Source organism: Dryobates pubescens, chromosome 24 (assembly GCF_014839835.1).
Source record: "Dryobates pubescens isolate bDryPub1 chromosome 24, bDryPub1.pri, whole genome shotgun sequence".
NCBI classification, from domain to species: Eukaryota; Metazoa; Chordata; class Aves; order Piciformes; family Picidae; genus Dryobates; species Dryobates pubescens.
The window spans coordinates 6448005-6464722 of NC_071635.1; the positions used below are offsets into that span (position 1 = coordinate 6448005).

Here is a 16718-nt window from a genome sequence, read left to right on the forward strand (position 1 = left end):
TGAATTGTGTTCAAATTATCCAGATGGGATGGTTTTATCTTTTGGGTTTTTTCCTTTTACTGAGAAGTATAAGGCAGAAGTTAGTGATGCTTGAAATTCGAGAAGAGTGGATTTAGATTGGATGTTAGGAACAGGTTCTTTACTGTGAGGGTGGTGGAATATTGGAAGAGGTTGCCCAGGGAGATGATTGAGACCCCATCCCTGGAGAAATTCAAGGTCAGGCTTGGTAAGGGTCTGAGCAACCTGATCTAGTGGAGGATGTTCCTGCTCCCTGCAGGGTGGCTGGACTTCCATCCCACACCATTCTGTCTATACTCAGTGTAACATGTTTTTCTAAATTTCTTTTCTCTTTTTTTGGTTTGGAATTTTCCAAATAGGTGAACCTGTGTTTACTACAAGCATCTGTTGATGAATCCCCAGGGGTTTCTTCTGGCAAAACAGTGACTCACGTTTCATTGGTAGCTTTGTGTTTTGATAGAATCGCCACACAAGTTCGTATGAACAGGTGAGAGTAATGCATGTCAATCTTTGTGTGCTTGTTAAGTTAGTCAAAAGATTTGCTGCAGTTCTGGAGAGTATTTGAAAACATTGTCCTGACTGAGCTAAGCAATAGAATATGTCTTCCATGTTTTATCCATTAACATGTAATACCTAAGTAGAGTTGCATTTTCTGTAGGAAGTGGAGGGACTCATCTGGAATAATTTTGGACCTTTAGTTTTAGATCTTCCTTGCTTATATGCCATGCAGGATAAAATTATTTGGTTCAATAGTTTTTATCAAGGTATGAGTCTTCTGTCTTAAGAATTCTTTTTAACACTGCTGTGCTAATGGCACTTAACATTTTTAAACACGTAGAATCAAATGTAAGGTGTCTACATTGCTTAATTGTTTTTTCTTTCTTCTGTTCAAAGGGGTATAGTTGAGGAGACTTCAAACAATACAGAAACTGGGAGGAATTCTGTCACGTTTGATCGTTACATCCAAACCACTAAAATGCAGCCCCAGTCTTCTGGCTCACTGAGATCCAATGCTGGAGCTGAAAAAGGAAAAGAAATTGCTGCAAAACTGAACATCCATCGAGTTCATGGGCAACTTAGAGGCCTTGATACAACAGGTAAGCCTTTTTTTTAAATCATTGAAAGTCAGTTTTCATGAAGCTGAGCTGTTGTAGTTGGCCCTGATCTTTTTGTAGGTTGGTTGTGTTCTTTTATATCAACATAGATAAAAAGAACCTTGAACCTGGAGATTCAGGAGACACTCTAAGCAGAAGTTTAGGCTAGTTACTCTGAATTCTTTTCTGTTACTCTACTAAAGTGCTAGATTTAAACGTGGGCAGTGTGTAAACTACGGAGATGAATTCTAAGCAGTTTGTACGGCAGATGGTTTGCATTGTAAATATTGACATGCACTGGTAAATTTCAAGCCTGGGTTTTCTGCCTCCCAGCTGATCTTTTTTAGCTATGTTTTTTCCACCTGATGCAGGGGATAAACTATGCTGATTTGCTCTCTTACTACTTTCTAGCAATTTCAAGACAAGTATAATGTGCCTCTCAGACTGTCAATCTTAACATGATAAGCTGTAGATTTTTAACTCTAGCAACCATAAATGCCAAAATGAGATCTACCCAATTGTTTTCCTTCTTGCTTATGTTAAAGGAATTCCTTCAAGAGGCAATGAATTAAATTCAGCTGGTGTAACTCCTGATCCTGGAAAAGATAAGCTAAAGTAAAGGCAAATTATGTTAAAACTGATCAAATTTTGAACATCATCTGTATCAGTTCTCTGCTGTGTCTTACAATGTTTGAGGAAGAATAGAAATATGTTAGGACATGAGGATGTCCTCCATGAAGCAAGTTTGATTAAAAACTGCAAACAAAACATAACAAAAAAACCCTCCACAACCCCAAAACACCACTATGCAAAGATGAGTGAGCAAATTAAATTGGAAGAGAAGAAAAGCAATAAGAGAATATGAAAATGATTAACTCAATTTTTTACTTACTTATGGGTAGAATCTGAGCAGTAGTATCCTGTGTTAGGTATGCTGCAGATGTTCAAGTGCCACATAATTTTTGAGTTCTAACCAAGAAAACTCATCATCTCCTTAAAAGCTTTGAGAAATGTCTTTCTAGGGATCCTCTCATTTCACATACACTTCAGAAGTGATTGCAGTTCTAAGTCAGGGGCAGCAAGTGAGAACTGGAAGGGATATAAATTGACTCGGTGTAGTTCTTTCCCTCAGATATTTGACATTTAACTCTGTGTGAGTTAATAGGCAATAGGCATAAAATTGTTTAAAGCATTCCTTCAGAAATATCACTGCAAGAAAGGATTTATAATTAAGCTACATCCTAACATCAAAGAATCCAAGTGGCATAGTACCCTCGTGGATCTTGGGCAACAGAGATTATACTGAATTAAAAACTACTTCAGTCTATATTTTCTTAGTAATCAGTGAGCCTGAGTGCTTTACATACTCCCAACACAGACATGCTGTAAATGAAGCAGTCTTTGAATTAGAACTTTTTTTCTAAATAGCCTTCAAGTATGCTGTAGGAAATATCAAATGTGTGCCTAGTTAAACATTATCCAAGAGCACTGTCAGTATTGCTGTTGTGTCACATGTCACAGTATCACTATGGTTTGTTGCTGTTAAATCCTAGGTATTTACTAGGAATAGTTGGGATTTTTTGGTTGAGTACTTTCAGGCCAATTGCCCTTTCCAGATAAAGATCTGAAAAGCTCGTTTCTACATGTCTTTGGATCCACAGCCCTATGAAAAGATCAAGGCAGCAGCTGTGTTAAGATTAAAATGTCTCAAAACTTGAATTTTGTGTTGTTTATTGTGTCCAAATGTAAAAATTACCCTGCCCTATTAACATACCAGAAGGAAGGTTCTTTACCTTTTTCTATGTTTCTTTTGTTTTCTTGCTTATGCTGAAGTTTTGTTTTCTTTCTTTCCTCCTCCTCCCATCCCCCCACTCTGAGGAACACTAAAGGAGCAGTACTTCCAGAGCAGATGATTTCAAAGAGCTCTTTGAAGATGTAAAGTTTTCTTGTTTTGTAATAAAGTGGTAAATATGTTTGGTTTTCACAGATATTGGAACTTGTGCAATAACAGCTATTCCTTTTGGGAAATCAAAAGTTCTTTTTACTTTGGAAGAGTTGGATGAGTTTACTTTTGTGGATGAAACAGATCAACAGGCTGTTCCAGATGTAGCTCGAATCGGTCCTAGTCAAGAGAAGTGGGGTTGGATAATGTTTGAGTGTGGAATTGAAAACTTAACTATAAAAGGTAAAGCTTATATAGGTTTAATCTTATTTTGTTTTATGAAACTGCTAAGGACTCTGTTGTTTGGTCTTCTAGTTCAACTGTTACTTGGTTAGAAGTTGCTGAACAAAGGTGATACCAAACAGCACATGAATGTGATACAATTTATTTATCACTTAGCAGATTATACAGTAAAGGAACTTACAGTAATCAATAATGCTTATAACAGTGTATGAAATAATTCCATATAAATTTTGGGTTTAGCAGTTTCTGAACTCAAAATTAAGGTGCAAATTGACAGTTTTACTGATTACTTAAATCCTCACCTTGCAATTGTACCCACATTAAATACAGGACAGCTGACAGAAAGGAAGAGATCAACCAGTATACGTGTTGCCTGTCATCCAAATTATTCTTTTCAGGGAATAATGTTTAAAGACAGTCTTTGTGTGACTACTGCTCATCTGCTTGGAGCAAACTATCAGAAACTCAACAACGGTTAAGCAGTTGTATAAAAACAGTAGTGATGGCTTGTTGTGATATTGCATCTTGTTTAACCCAAGTTGTATGTATGACACCTCTTAAGTGCAGACTTTTTCTATGGACTGTAAGTTACAGATGTTTATGCACAGCAAATATTTCCAATCCTGGTCTGTCTGCTTTTCCAGGAGGAAGACAATCTGGAGCAGTGTTGTATAATACGTTTGGAGTTATGGGTAAATCAAGAGATACAGAGAGAGGTGGATTGCTTGCTTCAAATAATTCTTCAGATTCTCCAACGGGCAGTGGTTATAACACTGATGTGTCTGAAGATAACCTTCCTTGTGACAGAATCAGTCCCTCTTCAGACATTAATGGGAATTCAGTTTCAGATGAGCAGGTATGTACCTACTATATAAAAATGATTGGTCTTGGGAGGGTTGTTTTCTTTCTAAACTCGTTAAGTCACAGTATTGGTGCACAGCATTAGTTTATTTTTCTTTGCCTAAATGCATGTGAAATTGTTGAAGAGCAGTGCACGGTAGGGTATGTTAGTGCCTTTCAGTATAATCACTTTGGAAAACAATTTCACTTTTGTTTCCTTTTTTAAGGATGAAGGAGTTGAATCTGATGATCTCAAAAAAGATATACCCTTGATGCCTCCTCCCCCTGACTCTTGCAGTATGAAGTTAACAATCAAAGAGATTTGGTTTAGTTTTGCAGCCCCTACCAATGTGCGCTCTCCAGCCCATGTGTTTTCAAGGTATAATTTTACTTGATTTAAAAGCATGAAAATGACATTTCTGCTTTGTTCAATTCCAGTTGCATTTGGTAGATTCTGTATGTAAGCTCAGTAATTTTTGAAGCTTCTTTGGAAATGAAGATTATGGATTTTGCATTTCTCACAGTAACTCTTGCTTCAGTTTTTTGTTGTTTTAATTTATGTGCAAGCATTGCTAGAAAATTTTCAGTTAGACATGATTAGAAAAAGAAAAGAAAGAGTAAAAACAAACAACCAACAAACCACCCCCCCCAAATCAGCCAAAGCATAACAAAACCAACAGAATCACAACAGTAATGGAACCACTAATGTGAGCAAGTAAAGCAAAACCTGCCTTAGGTGGTTTTTTCCACTTTTAATTTTAAGGCAATGAGTCTGTTTGTTAATTTGTAATAGTTTGTCCTATTCCACCTGTTTGAAGTAAGTCCTAATAGCATTAGAAGATCCTTCTGATTGCTGCTGCTGAATGTGAACACCACATTGTTTTATTTTTCTCAACAGGCAGCTGAATCTCCTGAGTACTGCAACACCTGCAGTTGGTGCTTGGCTTGTTCCCATTGATCAAGTGAAATCATCATTAAATAAACTAGAAACTGAAGGAACTCTGCGAATCTGTGCTGTTATGGGTTGCATTATGACAGAAGCTCTAGAGGTAAAGGACCTTTGTATAGGCATAGGAGAACAGAGCAGTGTAAAATGTAATATTCATGTGTTTGGCATTCTGTATATTTTTACTGACAAACTTATGGTACCACTTCCAAGCCTTCACTTCAAGAACTGGTCACAGGAACTCACTACCTGTGGGGTTTTATTGTACATAATATAAATTTCAGTGAAAAAAATTAGCTGTTAATAGTGAGGAAGTCCTGCACTTCTTAGAGGAGAGCATCTCCAGCTGAAATAACTGGAGATTCTGCTTTTGGAAAGGGAAGGCTAAGAAATACAACTGTAGTGTCTGGTATGTTTTATGAAATACACAAGTGTGGTGAATTACAGTGAATGTGGTGAATTTGGGGTATCTGTGCTCCTGCAGTGTGTTGAATCCTATTTATTTGACTGGCTTCTTAGAGGAAGGGAGGATAAACATGGCAAGAAACAAATTATAGACAAACTTTTAGTTGAAAGCTAAGATCTTTTATGACAGATTGGGTGGTGGTGTCATTTGCTAAGTAGCTTTCTTGTGTGATCAGCAGTTTGCTTGGCACCCTCTAGTGGGAAGACCTTGAGTTGACAGCTTTGGTTGGGATAATTTCTTGTCTTGCAAAACGATGAGGTTAGTGTTAGGCTACTTTTCTGCTCTACTCAAAAATCATTCTTTGCATCAGCCTCTTACTGCTGTTTCCCTTCCTATTTAATTTCCTATATTTTTTTCTAGCATTAAACCAAATTAGAAAAATACCTGGGTTTCCTTGAATTAGTTAAAACAAGCTTCTGGCTGTGCATGCATGTCTGTTAGTCCAGAAGGTAACTTAACAAACTCTATGATTCAAATCCAGCCTTCTATTTTGTTACCTCGTACAAATAAACAAGCATCAAGTATGATTTTGCACATACACTGTTTAAGGTTGGTACCCATGTGACAAATCTTTCTTGCAGTTCAAAATGGGGTTAGCATTTGGGGTATCTTAGATGAGATCTTGTAGCTCATGTGGATGTTCTGTTTGCAGCTATGTTCATAAGTGAAAAATTGTTTTCTATTTAGAACAAAAGTGTGCACTTTCCTCTGAGAAGCAAGTACAACAGGCTTACCAAAGTGGCTCGTTTCTTGCAAGAAAATCCTTCTTGTTTACTCTGTAATATATTGCACCATTATCTTCATCAAGCAAATTATTCCATCATTGAGGATGCCACCATGGTGAGTTGCCCTTTAAAACCAGAAATAACTTGGTGTGTTAGTTCTAAAAGTGTACAAATTTTTGTGTCTTAAATTAGGACATGGGCCTGATGGAATGGGTCCAGAGGAGGGCCATGAAATTGATCAGGGGGCTGGAGCACCTCTGCTACAAGAACAGGTTTAGGGAGCTGGGATGGTTCAGCCTGGAGAAGAGAAGAGATGTTAGGAACAAGTTCTTTATCATGAGGGTGGTGGAACACTGGAGTGGGTTGCCCCATCCCTGGAGATATTCAAGGTCAGGCTCAACAAGGCTCTGAGCAACCTGATCTAGTGAGGATGTCCCTGCTGACTGCAAGGAGGTTGGACTAAGTGACCTTTGGAGGTCCCTTTGGACCCAAACCATTCTATGACTCTATGAAATTAGGTAACAGTTGAAGGAAGGTTAACAGACAAGAAAATATAACCTGACTTTGTATATATCCTTAAATTGAGAAGTGGACATAGCTGCTTTCGTTTCATTTTCTTTCAGATTTACTGATTTTGTTGTGGCCTGTGTGTATGTGACATTTTTATCAAGCTAGTTTTATGAGTAACTATATGAGAAACCATGAAACAAAAAGACATCCTGAAAATTGTTAATAGCCTTTTAATCAGATTCCATTTTTCTTAAAGATAAGAGCAAAGCAGTTAAAATTTGCATCTGTAGTTCTAAAATGGAACAAATCTCAGTTATTAAGGCAAGGGCATGCACTGATTAGCTTAGTCCAAATTCTCTCCTCAGAGACAGTTTTCAGGTCTTTTAGAGAGCTTTAATAATGCAGACAGTTTAAGAAAAGAGCTGAAATTGTAAAAAACCTTAGGGCTTGAGAATCTAATCTTCTTGGTGGCTTTGCAATGTAAGTGTCTGTTGTTGTAAGTGTTTGAACAAACAGATGAAGCATAAGGAGGAGTGTTTGCTCTTGATTTTGTGTCATTTTCATAATCAATTCTGTGGCTGTCAGATTTAACCATGTTTTTTCAACATCTTCAGCTGAAAGCCCAGTGAGCAGAAACAGCACATTTTGTGGCAGAAATAGCACTGTTTGATTCCTGGTCAAAACAAGAAGCAGTTTTTCTCTCTAGCACGCAGTCATGTCATCAAAACAATCTGCCTGTGATTTATATATTTTTTTAATACTCCTTTCCAATAATGGGGAAAACCTCCTTCATCTCATTAATTTCAGTTCTGTTTCTTCAGTATTCTAGTGCCTTTGGGAATTGAGTCCATAGTTCAGCGCCTTATAATCACCTAAGTACCTGAGGTTTCATATTTAATAAACCTGTTTCTGTTTGCTCCCTTGGGCTAGATCCTCATGTTGTATAGATGAATATATTTACTGTGTTCAGTGAAGCTACAATTTTTATGCTAACACTATGGCTTCTTATATCTGAATGGACGTGGTGTGATGCCAGCATGTTTCTGTCATAAGCTTCTTGAACACAAAGATTTAAGTGAATTTCCTCTTGCTTTTTCCCCTACTTCAAAATGCTGTGACATGCTTTTCTTTTCAATTAAAGAGTGATGGCCTTCCTGCCTTGGTAACCTTAAAGAAGGGTCTAGTTGCCTTAGCAAGGCAATGGATGAAGTTCATTGTGGTGACCCCAGCCTTTAAAGGAGTCAGCTTGCACAGACCAACTCAGCCAGTGAAACTCCAGACAAATGCCTGCCACGAACATGAGGATGGACTTGGGTTAGAGAATGGAGGGGGTCTTCAGAGTGACACAAGTGCTGATGGAGCAGAGTTTGAATTTGATGCAGGTATTTTCCGAGTTCTTCTGTCCCCATAAAAATTCATAGGGACACCAGTAGCTCCATTGCATTTTCCTTAGTTTTAATACTGAAATACATTTTTGTATTATTTTTTTTTAGAATCAGCTTCATTTTGAAGCCACTGCTGCCAATTGTAATTATAGTGCTATAATAATTATTATTTTTTTGTGGAAAAACAAACCAGGAGACTTGCTTCACAGCCTTTGTCTTGTTACTGTACAAAATACATCAACTTGCTAGTTTGGAATGAGGATTTTGTTGTGCAGCTTCTAATCTTAGTTAACAATTGTAACATGCAATTCTTTGGATTCTCACAGGAACAGATTCAAACCTTCTGTGCTCTTTCTTAAGATGCTTTCATTTTCTGTTTGGTTTTGGCTTTTGTTTCCCCCCTTGTTTTTACTACTTCATTCGTATCTGCTACGTTAGTGTTGCGAATTTGCAGATGACTAATTTAACATAAGATACTGATTTAGCTTTGTACTTCATTTAGAGCAGACTTAAGTAGGAACCACAGAAGGGAAGGGCATAAATAAATGCATATTGTTGGAGCACTCTCTTTTGCTGTCTTGAGTACACCTATTTTATGTTTGTAGCGTCTAAGAACAGTGCTGCTTTTCCCAGCAATACCGTGCTTATGTTTGTTTATTTTTTTCCCCTCAAGTTAACTTTCCATAATATTGAGGAAAAAATAATTTTAAAACATCAGGAGGAGAATCTGGTTTTAGTTAAAAAACAGACATCAGTTATTAGATTACAGTGAGCAAAACAAAGATGTTTGTGTGTAAAACTTGTACGTAATTGTACAGTATGATGCGGATTTTTGGCCTCTCCTCTAAAATGTCTTCTTTGAGCTGGAACAGTTAGAACCAATTATATATTTTAATTTCATGACTGCTTATAAATAAATGTACCTAATAATTGATAATATTCATTCTCCATGTGTATGAATATATAAAAATAAATAAAAATGACGACAATGGCTTGTTTGGTTCCAGCTACTGTCAGTGAGCACACAATGCTCTTAGAAGGAACAGCAAATCGCCCTCCACCTGCTGGTGGCTCTTCTGGACCTGTAACTGGTGCTGAGATCATGAGGAAATTATCCAAAACTCACACTCACAGTGATTCTGTTCTGAAAATAAAGGTAAGTTTCTAGTTCCATGCATGAGGGGAAAGAAAGAGCATTGTAGCTGGCCTATTTAGAAGCAGTTCTGTAGGCTGCAGATGAATAAATGCTTGTGTGAAAGGTAACTACGACACGTGGAAGGTATGTTCCTTACACAAGTGGGCTATATTCTACATCTGGTCTTAATTGTTTTTCTTGCCAGTTAACTTCAGAGCCTCACTTGAAAACAATATTTATGTGTATCATTGAAAAATGTGCCTTAACTCTCAGGACATTCCATCTACTTGTGGAAGCAGAAATGAGGATTTAACTATCATACAAAATCAAAAATTGGCAAAGCTCTCCAATAACTTGCAGCAAGATAATGCAGCCCAGGCTGGAGGGCTCAGCAGGGGCACACTGCTGCCTCACGTTCAACTTAATGACCACCAGGAGGACCCCAAGGTCCATTTCTGCAAAACATGTTTTCCAGCTGGTCAGACCCCAGCATCTACAGGTGCATTTGTCCCCTCTCACAGACAGTTGCTTGCTACTAGCACATACTGCTCCCTTCTGTTAGGCTTGCGTGGTTCAGAGTTGAGTGGCCCAGATACTTTGCTTGAAAGCATGTCTGGCTTCTCTTCAGTTTTGGGGGCAGAGAACTTGTTTCATAGCTTTGAGCTTCTAGGTCAACCAGGAGCCTTCCTCTTGGTAGCAGAAATCACTGGCCTCCATTTCTCACCTTCCCCAGAGTCTGTGCTTACCTTTATACTAGGGATGGAAGGGCTTGGGGCTTCAGAGGCCAAATTTGAATGAGGCTTATATTCAGTGGTATGCACTGCTCCTTTGGCAAGCTTGCTTTAGGTGAATTCTGCACATCTGCAGTTCCATTTGTAAGTTGTTTAGCTTTTAAAAATGTTTTTTACATATAAAATTCTTTTAATCCTTGTGAATTCAGTAGCACATTTAAGCACAGTGTGGCATACAACCTGTCCAAAAGCTTGCAGGAATGAGAATTTTGTAGCTGCTGTGTTTTGCTCTCATATTCAGATCAAATGTCACTTCCTTTCTGCAGTTTACACAACACTTGTTTCATTTTCTCCACAAGGGTATCCATCCATATCATTCCTTAAGTTACACCAGTGGAGATACAGCTACAGATTCACCAGTGCACGTTGGCCGTTCTGGAATGGCAGTCAAAGAAAGTCCAAGAAAAGAGAGTTTGCTCAGCTATCTTACTGGGAGCTTTCCCAGCCTGCATAATCTTTTGGAAGGCACTCCTCAAAGAAGTTCAACTGCAGTTAAAAGTAGTTCTTTAACAAGAACAGGTATGATTAATGTCATAAGCTTAAGGGAGGAGAAGGGAGAGCTGATTTTATTTCAGTAATTTAGAAAAGGTACTGTATTTTCACTGTGACTTATTTCTGTTTAAGATTCCCCCTTCCTCCCCCCAAATAAGAATGATAGTTTTTAATAGCAGTGCCTATACATCACTGCACCATTCCATTTCGTAGAAGTAAGCAGTGAGTACATCAGGTTAGGAAAAGAAATTACAACTAAGAAAACAAATAAAATATTTTCCTTTTACACAGCCTTACTACTTTTTGAGTGTAATACATAAAGTGATCACTGTCATTTTTTTCTGGACCTTGTAAGTAGCTCAAAGGGTGGACTAATGTTGAAGTAACTTAGTTTGTGTATAATTGTTTTCAGGTTGTGATAGTGGTCTTTTGAACAAATGTGTTCTGTAGAAGTGTGACACACACAGGGAAATGTTTGTTCTTTCTTATTGTTCAGATTGCATTGTGTTCAAAGAAAAAGATACATTTGATTATCGCATTTTCTCTGAAATCTCTCTCCTTTGCTGTCAGGGAATGAAATATTATTCAGAAGAAAAGGTACCTTCATTTCTAAATGACTCTCTTCCTCTAAATAATGTTAGAAATAAATGCAAAAACACTTGTAGTGCAACATCCATTAGTGCCATAGTGTGATATCTGTGGTAGCTCTTGTAGTACTGTCTGATACTCATGTTACTGGAATATACCTTGAGGATTAGGCTTACTTTTGTAGTAAATAGGTGGTGTCAGTAAAATTATGCTGTGTTCCTGGCTTTAACTGTCTGATGCAAATGCTAAAGGTTCTGATTTATCTGTATAGGAAATACTGTGGCCACAGACATGTTGTCTGAACATCCTCTGCTGTCTGAGCCATCTTCTGTGAGTTTCTATAACTGGATGTCAAATGCTGTGGGCAACAGAGGAAGTGTGGTCCAAGAAAGTCCTGCCACCAAATCTGGACACAACAGTCTTCCAACAGGTATTGCTAATTGCAGCTGAATTGAAGAGATAATTCTGGGCTGGCCGTTCTGTGTTTACCACATTATTTCTCCAAGTAATCAAGCAAGTGATTTAAGTTCATCAAATGTAAATAGTGCTTGTGGGAGTTGTCAGCAAACCAGCAAATGAGCAAATATGATTTAAGCAAAGCTGCCCTGCCTCCAAAAATAAAGCATTTTCTTAAATTTGGAACTGTAAATGCAGCTTCTGAAATCATGGGTGGCTGCCAAAAGCGAAGCCATAAAATCACACTCATTTGCAGAGTTCCTTGGATTTTGTTGGTTGGTTTTAATCCAATTTGTGTATGCTGGGTTTGCAATAAAGATTTTGTACATTGGAGGCCCTGCTCTTTCTTAGTTCCATTTTGAGACTAAACATAAACATCTCTTTTGAGAGTAACCTTCTTCAGAGATGGGTGGAAGGAAAAGGAGAAAAAAAATACATGCTACAGAAAAATCTTAAGCGTATCAAAGAAGCATACAGCTACTTAGTGCAGCATATTTATTATTCTTGTAAGCCTGTCATCACTCATAATCCTTAAATGTGTGTGTCTTAATTTTTGTTTTCACTAAGACTAAATTTGAATGTTTCTTTTCCTAATAGGCTTTCAATCATAATATATAGATCTTAGGCAATAAGAAGTTGGTTTGATTTGGTTTTAAAGTTAAACAAATCGTCTGATCCTACAAAACATCTTTTTGCTGTACGTGCTGCTCAACTGATGTGGCTGCTCTGTGAACTGGAATGTGTTTCTCTGCTTGAAAGAAGCACAGAGTAGAAGTATGGTTTTCCATTTATTTATTGATTTCAGAGAAAGCTGCATTTTTTTCCTACTGGGACTGGAACAGTTTGTTCGCAAGTGTACATTTGTGAAATTAAGATTTGGTGATTTTAACCCAGACATGGATTTATCCAAAACATTTTTCTGTGGAGGCGTGTAGCCATGGCTCTCTGATATGTGCTGTAAGCTTGAGTTCTGAAAAATCAGGATTAATTTATGTTGGCAGAGCAGCTCTGTCTCTTGGAAGTTGAGTCCAGCCCAGGCTCAGGATACAGTTGATACAGCATCGCTCTATCCTATGCTGCAGGTCAGATTGTTTGTGAACAGAGCAACTGCAGGGACGTGGCTGTCCATAGTCATGAAGACCATATTTGGCAGGAGACTAATCTATAGAGATCTAATTAGTAGATCTTGCATTGCGACTAATAAAACCCAATAGCACATTGAAAGCCAAAAGCAAGTATTGACAACTGTGGATAGTCTTGCTGTTTGTTGATGGTGTCAGCTGCTCAGTCTATAAACTCAGTTTAAGCAGAAGCAAAGCACTCTAGCAATGCAAAAGCCTTGGAAAAGGAGATCAAAATGAAGGAAATATGTTTGTACTTTCCAAATATGAGTTCGACTACCTCTGTTACCTGTTTCAGCAATGACAAGACTGTTTCTTTATCCTGCATGCCACTTGAGGGAGGTTCTAGACCTGACTGGAGTTCTGACTTTCTGTGTACAGAATGTGTTGTTTATAATTAATCTTGCTGAATTTAATGGAGTTGGTGGTGGTAAAATTTGCTGTGGTGTTAGTGTTCCATGAGTATTTATTTTACAGGTGTGGCACCCAATCTTCCTACTATACCCTCTGCTTCAGACTTCAACACAGTTTTGTCTAGCGACCAGAACACCCTGGATGGCACACACTCCCAGCACAGCACCAGTCAGGATGATATTGCAGGTGTAGAAGAGGGTAACCAGGGCTTTCCTGCTGTCCAGCTAGCAGATGCACAAGTAGGTGTGGTTTGGTGGTGTATTTTGGAGTTCAGCAGGGAAAAAATAGTTATTATTTAAAAAAGAAAATATTTTTACAACAATGAAAACATTATCATAGTTTTGTACACACTTCTTATGCATTTTTATGCCAAGATGAAAAGCTTAAGAAACCTTTGGGGGATTCCATAATGAACTGTATGAATGGTGGTTAATAAAGCTTTATTTTGTAACTTCAAAGAATGTATTGGAGCATTTATGAGATTAACCTAGTTCTCCAGAGTACTTGAGGGAAAAATACACAAACATTGCTCCTGTTGCTGAGCATGCAGTGCTAGCTTCCTGTGTAGTCAGTATTTTGCTTAAAAAGTCCATAAAGCCTCCCCTTTTTTATCCTCCTTTCTGGTTTACAGCACTGTCAATAAAACGTAAAACTGTTCTCTATTATGTTTCTCATGTTGTAAATATTGTAGATCAACAGATGATGGAGCAAGAATATAGGAATCTGGACAGTAAGAAGTAAATTGGTGGGTTTTGTTTTGCAGGTTGTTTTCAAACCTCTTCTAAGTTACACAGGAATTCAGTCTCAGGATGCAATGCCACTCTGCTACAGAATGTACTTTGGAGAGTACCTTTCGTTCTCGGGAACCTTGGACTGCCTAAGAGCAGATATTGTTGATTCAGATACAGCAAAGGAAAGAAAAAGCAAGCGAGCTCGAAGGTATGTTGTGAGATATTTGAAAGTATGTAAAAAAATAGAAAGCAAGTTTTTCATGTGAAGACCTAGAATTCCAGTGTACTTCCATAGAAATAAGGAGCAGTCTTTCATTCTTTTAATCTTAATTGGTTTATCTTCGTGCTAAAATATACACTTACGTTAATCTTCCTAGGGAATGGTTTTGAAATTTCAAGTATGGGCATCTCAGCCACTTTTGAAAATTGGAGTCTGGGGAATGGGGAGCTGGTGGGAATAATAGTGGGGAAAATTTGAGAGGCTCTCAAGTGCTGTTTGTAACTAATTCTGTAAATGAGGTTGTAGCTTGCAGCATAAATGCTGAAATGTCTCCATTTCCTTGCCGATTTTGGGCAAAGCCTTAGGTTATGACAGCAAAATTGCATGGCAAACTGAGTTTAGATAGGAGTGAATGGTTACTTGGAGTAGCACGCTCTATGAAAATCCAAAAATTCAATTTTTAAACTTTAGATCTTTAGAAGATGATATCCTGAGGGAAGTAAGTGTTGGATTCAGTGAATCTGATGTACCACTACGTTAAAAAAACCCACAACACACAAAACTACTTGACTCTCGTAAAAAAGAAACAAAGTAGTAACTTGTACCTTTTCTTTCCTTAGGCAAGGAGCTGTCAATCTTCCTCCTCTTGAATTCAAACCAGCTTTGATGTTAGAAACTTTCAGTATTAGTGCTGTGGTAATGGAGAAGTCCATGTGCACACCTCACAACTCTACCAATGCCCTTTCTTTCCATGACTTGAACAAACGCTATTACAATACTTTCCACTGTAACTTTACCATTTCCTGCCAGTCCATAAGCCAGCACGTGGACATGGCTCTGGTTCGCCTCATTCATCAGTTCAGCACAATGATTGATGATATCAAAGCCACACAGACAGACATCAAACTCAGCAGATACACAGCTGGATCAGCCTCTCCAACACCTACTTTTAAAACCCGCAAGCACAGAGACTTCCGCTCTTCTGACTTCAGCCGCAGCTCTCGAGGGAGTCTTAACGGAGGTAACAGAGTGAACAACACCAAGAACAAACGAACAAACAATGAGAACAACAAAAAAGAGTCTCGAAACAAGAATTCCTTGGGGAGGTCAGAAAGAAGAACTTCTAAAGTGTCCCGAAAAGGTTCCAAAGATGTGGTTGACCACATGACTATTCACATGGATGACTCTGACTCTATCACTGTGTCAGAACAGAGTGAACCTTCTGCTGAGTGCTGGCAAAACATGTATAAACTCTTGAACTTCTACTCACTCATTTCTGACCCAACTGGGTTTTTAGAGAAGTCTTCTGAAACTTTTGGGCCAACAGGTAAACTAGTTCATGGAAAAAAAATACTTTCAGTGTGTGTGCTTTTGCTCAAGTATATTCTTCTACAGCTTTGATCATAAATTTGTTACCACCCTATCTAACTTGTATCACAGCAGCAAGTGGTGAAGATGGAGGGGAACTTGTAATTGGTTCTCCAAGGTGACATACAAAAGGAAAAAAACCCAACTTTCCTGGCTTTATAGTATCCTTTGGTTCTTTCAGTCCTAGACTTAACACGTGTTTATTGATGATCCTTGGCTTCAAATACAAATATAAATCAGATAAGCCAAGGATTTCTTGTAAAGTATTCTTCAGTAACTCCTTTGGGTTTCTATAGGTGTTCGAAGCCCAACTGAACCTGCTTGCAGAGTGGTGTTTGAGAACGAGCAGGATAATGGCAGAGACGCGCAGAGGAAGCGCAGCCTGGTGACTTCGGAGCCGCAGCACGTCACTCTCATAGTATTTGGGATAGGCATGGTAAACCGGACCCACCTGGAGGCAGACATAGGTGGTCTGACAATGGAGTCTGAACTAAAGAGAATCCATGGCAGCTTCACTCTGAAAGAGAAAATGAAAGGTGGGTTAAGCTGAAATGAGCTCTGTGATTAAATTCAGTGGGAGCTTTACCTCTTTGTGTCCAGACATAGCAATGCCAATGTGGATGTGCATGCACTGTGCTATGATTTGTTTGTAAATAGCTGTAGGTTGTACTGTCCACACACAAAAATAACAACATTCAGCCAGTTCTTTTAACTAGGATGCTGAAGGATTGTAAAAGGATTTTCAGAAAATGCCATGAAGGAAGTTCTTGTACAAGAGAGTGCTTTCATTTTCAAAAGCTTTCTTGTCATAGTTTAAATCTGTTATAGCTTAATGTGCTTAATTTTTCAGTGATTTTCATGCTACAATATTTTTGAAAGTACACCTTGCTTTGAAATACCTGGAAGTATTTTACTGAATGAAATGCTGTTAAGTACATTCTTTTTTTACCTTCTTAAAGATGTCCTGCATCAGAAAATGACTGAGACCTGTGCCACTGCTCACATAGGAGGTGTCAATATTGTCCTGCTGGAGGGAATTACCCCAAATATCCAGTAAGTACAAATCTAACAGTTCAAAATTGTTCAAGTGTGCAGAAATGGTATCAGTTGTGTGACAGTAAAGGTATGTAGCCTAATTTTGGAGAAAGCATTGATGATATGTCTTTAGGTAGAATCCGCAAAGTTGTTGAGTTTGGTGGCAGCCATGCGGGTGTTGCAGAATTGTGCTTGAGT

The 16718-nt window shown here is 38.2% G+C and overlaps 1 protein-coding gene across 1 annotated transcript in view; it reads left to right on the top strand.

The window, feature by feature from the left end:
• The window catches only part of BLTP1 (bridge-like lipid transfer protein family member 1), a 100007-nt gene that overhangs the window by 47768 nt on the left and 35521 nt on the right, over positions 1-16718 (top strand). The window contains exons 33-48 of the mRNA XM_054172710.1: positions 378-505; positions 913-1115; positions 3100-3297; positions 3942-4153; positions 4365-4516; positions 5036-5186; positions 6237-6389; positions 7926-8166; positions 9177-9325; positions 10395-10614; positions 11447-11605; positions 13230-13405; positions 13930-14105; positions 14738-15444; positions 15782-16021; positions 16445-16538. Of these exons, the coding sequence (XP_054028685.1) occupies positions 378-505; positions 913-1115; positions 3100-3297; positions 3942-4153; positions 4365-4516; positions 5036-5186; positions 6237-6389; positions 7926-8166; positions 9177-9325; positions 10395-10614; positions 11447-11605; positions 13230-13405; positions 13930-14105; positions 14738-15444; positions 15782-16021; positions 16445-16538 (3359 nt within the window). The remainder of the gene's footprint in view (positions 1-377; positions 506-912; positions 1116-3099; positions 3298-3941; positions 4154-4364; positions 4517-5035; positions 5187-6236; positions 6390-7925; positions 8167-9176; positions 9326-10394; positions 10615-11446; positions 11606-13229; positions 13406-13929; positions 14106-14737; positions 15445-15781; positions 16022-16444; positions 16539-16718) is intronic.